This window comes from Lactuca saligna, chromosome 2, assembly GCF_052625555.1.
Source record: "Lactuca saligna cultivar CGN05327 chromosome 2, ASM5262555v1, whole genome shotgun sequence".
Taxonomy (NCBI): domain Eukaryota; kingdom Viridiplantae; phylum Streptophyta; class Magnoliopsida; order Asterales; family Asteraceae; genus Lactuca; species Lactuca saligna.
The window spans coordinates 43,941,991-43,946,400 of NC_136418.1; the positions used below are offsets into that span (position 1 = coordinate 43,941,991).

The window sequence follows — 4,410 nt, forward strand, 5'->3', positions numbered from 1 at the left end:
TAAAGAAACAAGTCATTTTTCATTTCTATGGAATGAACCATTCCATTCCAAAGTATCCACAAAAAATAAATGAAAAAAATAGCATTGTAGTTTCTGTGATGTTTATATTTAATAACAATGTATATTATAGCAATGTACTTTTTTCTACTTTTAAAATACACTTTTATAATCTTATGTATGTGTGTGTTTCCACAGAAACAGACCCTGTATGACCATGAGATTATAAAAATCGGTCATGTGATGCAATAAATAACAATGTACATTTACTGATTTGTGTAAAATGGCATCCTACTTATATTTCTTTTTTATAGCAACATTGTGCTTTCAACTTTTTAATTGGACTGTGTATCTTTGTTTTTTTTATAAACACGTACCATTTCAACATTGTACATTAAAACTCAATCTATTTCACCAATCTACTTTGAAAAAATTCCCTATTTTAGCATTATACTTCTAAATCTTTTCTTATTTAATTAACATGGATTTCTGAATATTTAGTTAAACATGGAGCATTTCCATAATTATAGTTAAACATGGACCAATGGACCATATTTGATTATTTGTGACTTTATTTTAATAGTTACTATTTCTATAAGTGGAGTTAAGCAACTCTTTCAAAAAAAATTCTATCTCTTTTAAATGGAGTTAAGCAAGGACTTTTTATCATACTTTTTAAAAACATCATGTATACATATTTTGAACGGAGACCGTTTGTATGTATTGTTTTGGTTGTGTAATAGCATTTATGTGAGTTTTGCTTATATTATACCATTGTACTTTAATGTGGTTATATGCATTTCTTTGTGTGTAAACAAGTAAGAAAAAGTACCTGGATAACACTATGACCAACAAACATCCATCTACTATTATGCATGTTGACATCTACTTTTTCTAATTATACAAAATAAAAAAGACTAAGTCATGAGTTCCTCTGCACATATATAACAAAAAAAATCAAAATTTAGGTAAAATGAGAAAAGCTCATTCTTTAGAAATCAAAGTATCAATCTGATATTAAATTAAAAATCACAAAGCTATTAAAAAAATACAATATTAAAATTCATAAGTTTTCTAAATTAATGATATATTATTTTATTACATAATTAAATTTTTAGTTCTATTTAAAATTAACATCCGTGGGTTCCACGGGTTTTAACCTAGTATGTATATATATATATATATATATATATATATATATATATATATATACACACACACACACACAAAATATATTCGCATCTCTTATCATAAGAGTTACCAAAGTGGAAATCTATTCGGTGAGGCTTGGAGAGTGGTCACAACCAAACCACCAGCTAACTCAACATCATGTAGGTATTTACCATTCCACAACAAATCCGTTAGGTTGTGGAAATGATGTCCACCGATAGATTGGTAGTGAAGGGGAAAAAAAGAGAAGAGAAAATGAAAGAAAATGTGAGGGAAAAAGGAAGAACCAATCAAAACGTTTGTCTTGTTCTGTCTTAACAACCACTGGAAGCTATTCCACAACCAAACCATTGGTCTCCAGTGCGGTGTTCACCGGTGAGTTAGTGTGTCACATAGGAAACTCTCGTGCGGATTCACAGCCACTCCAGATAAGTGAAAATTAAATTGCTAAGAGTATACGGTATGGGCAACGAGAAGTACAATTTTTGCTGATATGGCACCTCATAACCTAGTCATAACAAGATGAACGTCACCCCTCATTCTTGTTAAGAGGATGTTATAGCATATCTTGTTGTGACGAGCACAAGAAGCAACGGAAAGTTTAATTGGTTGTTGCCTTTATCAACCAATCAAATCATTCTATTTCTTTCTTTCTCTACTTTTTAACATGGTATAACATGGGGAACACCATTTTCCCCTTAGTGTTATGGTGGTGTTATAGATGAGATGACATATGAACTTAGTGTTATAACGTGACCCATACTATAAGGCTCAAGGGTATACTCCCAAAGTAAGAGATGCATGGGGATAAGATGAATATATATTTCACTTCACGAAACACCACACGTCCGATGATATTTTTTAACCAAAGAGTCAACGTACAGTGATATTCACTATATTCTTTTTTTTTTTTTAATGTTTTGTTTTAGTAACTTATACATAACAATATACAAATATACAAATGCTTCGCATTTATTAAAAATAATATAAAAAAATATGAGGAAAATAAGGATTGAATCTTTTCTTGATTTATTTTTAATAAAAAATAAAAGAAAAATGAGATGACGTTTTGTTGACAATTGACGAAGTAAAAATAAAAACTAAATAACAATATCCAACCTTAGAACGTAGATATTTGTTTTTTTCTTAAGTTACTTTGGACATCTGATTTTTATTCAACACAATCTCAACCTATTTGTTAGGGGTGTCAATTTATGACACGACACGACAAAAATACACGATACGAAACGAAATCGGGACGAAATCAAAATTCGAATTCGTTTTCGTGTCGTGTTCGTGTCAATTTTAAAAAACACGATGTCGTGTCATGTCGTGTTCGTGTTTACAAATCCACACGAAATTAACACGATTGAGCATGTATGTGTCGTGTTTTCGTGTTTGTCGTTTTTATCGTGTTATATATGATTAAATATGAATTAAATAAAATAATAGTTATGTAATATTATTTTTGTCGTGTTGTCGTTTTTTAATTGGTTCGTTTTCGTGTTAGTGAAAAAAAACACGACATCGTGTCGTGTCGTGTTCGTGTTACAAAAAACCTTGTCGTATCGTGTCGTGTCAGACAAAAACACGACACGATAGCCCGATTTGACAGGCCTACTATTTGTTTATTAACCATGTTAGGTTGATTTGCATTAAGATTCTCAACCTTGTATAATAATTAGTTGAACCGATTACCATTTCCTTTACAAGTTATACATCATTTACAAAATAAGTTATCATTTAAAAATATGAAATTTCATTGTTCCATTTAATCAAATAATCAAAAATCTTAACTAAATCTAATAAATACACCCTGAAAAATTAAAACGAATTCATTTCCAATGTATAAGACTTTTTCTTTTCAATCAACTTCCTCACAGCTTCTCCCATGCACTTCTCGTCAAATGCACCCATTGCCAAGCTGACGTCATCATCCTTCTCCACCGCCGTAACCGCCGGCCTAATAACCGCCAGAGTCGCCCCTTTCATCACGTAACCAGATTCCGGCAACTCCAACACCGGCACGTACCACATCTTTATCGTCACCGCCGGAACTTTCGTTCTTTCCGCCTCCACATCCACCACCGTCGTGGAACTCACATCCTCCCTGAGCTCCACCACCTGCCTCTCCGTCATCCGAATCGTCCCTTGTTTACTTCCATCGCTGATCTTCACATCTCGAATCATCGGATTTAACGAAATGATCTTCTTCAACATATGGTGTCTCGCAGAAGAAGCAATCAAGCACGATATCGTCCACACAACTCGTTTCTTAAGCTGTTTGCTAGTCAAGTTTCTAGACTCCAATGGCGCCGGCGAACTTTCATCGTTTTCACCGCTTTCATCGCCGTCGTTCTTCAGTTTCGATTCCGATTTCTTAAATCCTGTAGCTCCCAAAATCACGCAGCTCTCGAGTTCCTTCCCGAACTCCGCCTTCCATTTCAACAACGCGCCTGAACCATTTTCCGACGAGATATCTCCGTCGTGACCGGGGAGTTTCACGGACAAAGATCGGATTTCCTTAAAGTTCTTGAGCAACTCATCAGGCAATCTAAACATGGTGTCGTCTTCTTCATCATCGGAATTACAGTGGGAACACGCCTTCGATTTCCTCGAAAACATACGATGTAAAAGAGATTGAATCGGATTCATAATGAATCTTCCAAAGAAAGCTTTTGATCTGTTCGTATGCCAACCGGAATCTCCATTCTCCGGTAGCTTATTCCGGCGAATGATTTCTAGAGAAACGTCGTCCGTTTGGGTAGCAAGATCTCCGAAACGTTTACAGAGAACCATACAAGCAGATAACGATCTGGCATCTTGTACTCTGTTGAAGATTTCAAGAACCAAAGCATCTGGTAACAGATCGAAAACATCTACAGCTTCTTGTTGTTGTTCTGAATGTTCTTCGAGTCCCATTTTCGAATGAAGCTTTGAATGAAATTGTGTTTGAATGTTCGAATGTTGTGAATGGAGATGAAGAAGATATATACATGGCTATGGCGGGGAAGTTGGGTTAGGGGAAGGTTCGGCGTAAGATGTCGCCGGCACACGTTTACCAGGCCGGTCAAAGTTTTTGACTTTGAATAATAAAATGGTCTCGGTTTTTTTATCTGGAATTGTTACATTCGACCCCCTAAGGTTTGAACATTTGTTAAGAATTCACCCTGTAGTTTATATAAAGTGTTCCCAATGGTGTTAGAGACATTGCGTCATCTCGTCGTGGCGTTAACAAGTCGA

At 34.8% G+C, this 4,410-nt stretch overlaps 1 protein-coding gene across 1 annotated transcript; it reads right to left on the reverse strand.

Annotated features, from left to right (window-relative positions):
- Positions 1-2,991: 2,991 nt before the first annotated feature.
- LOC145029671 (F-box protein AUF2-like) lies at positions 2,992-4,089 on the reverse strand. The gene has a single exon (XM_078978165.1). The coding sequence runs from the start codon at positions 4,087-4,089 to the stop codon at positions 2,992-2,994; it is 1,098 nt and encodes a 365-aa protein (XP_078834291.1).
- Between the last annotated feature and the right edge of the window lie 321 nt (positions 4,090-4,410).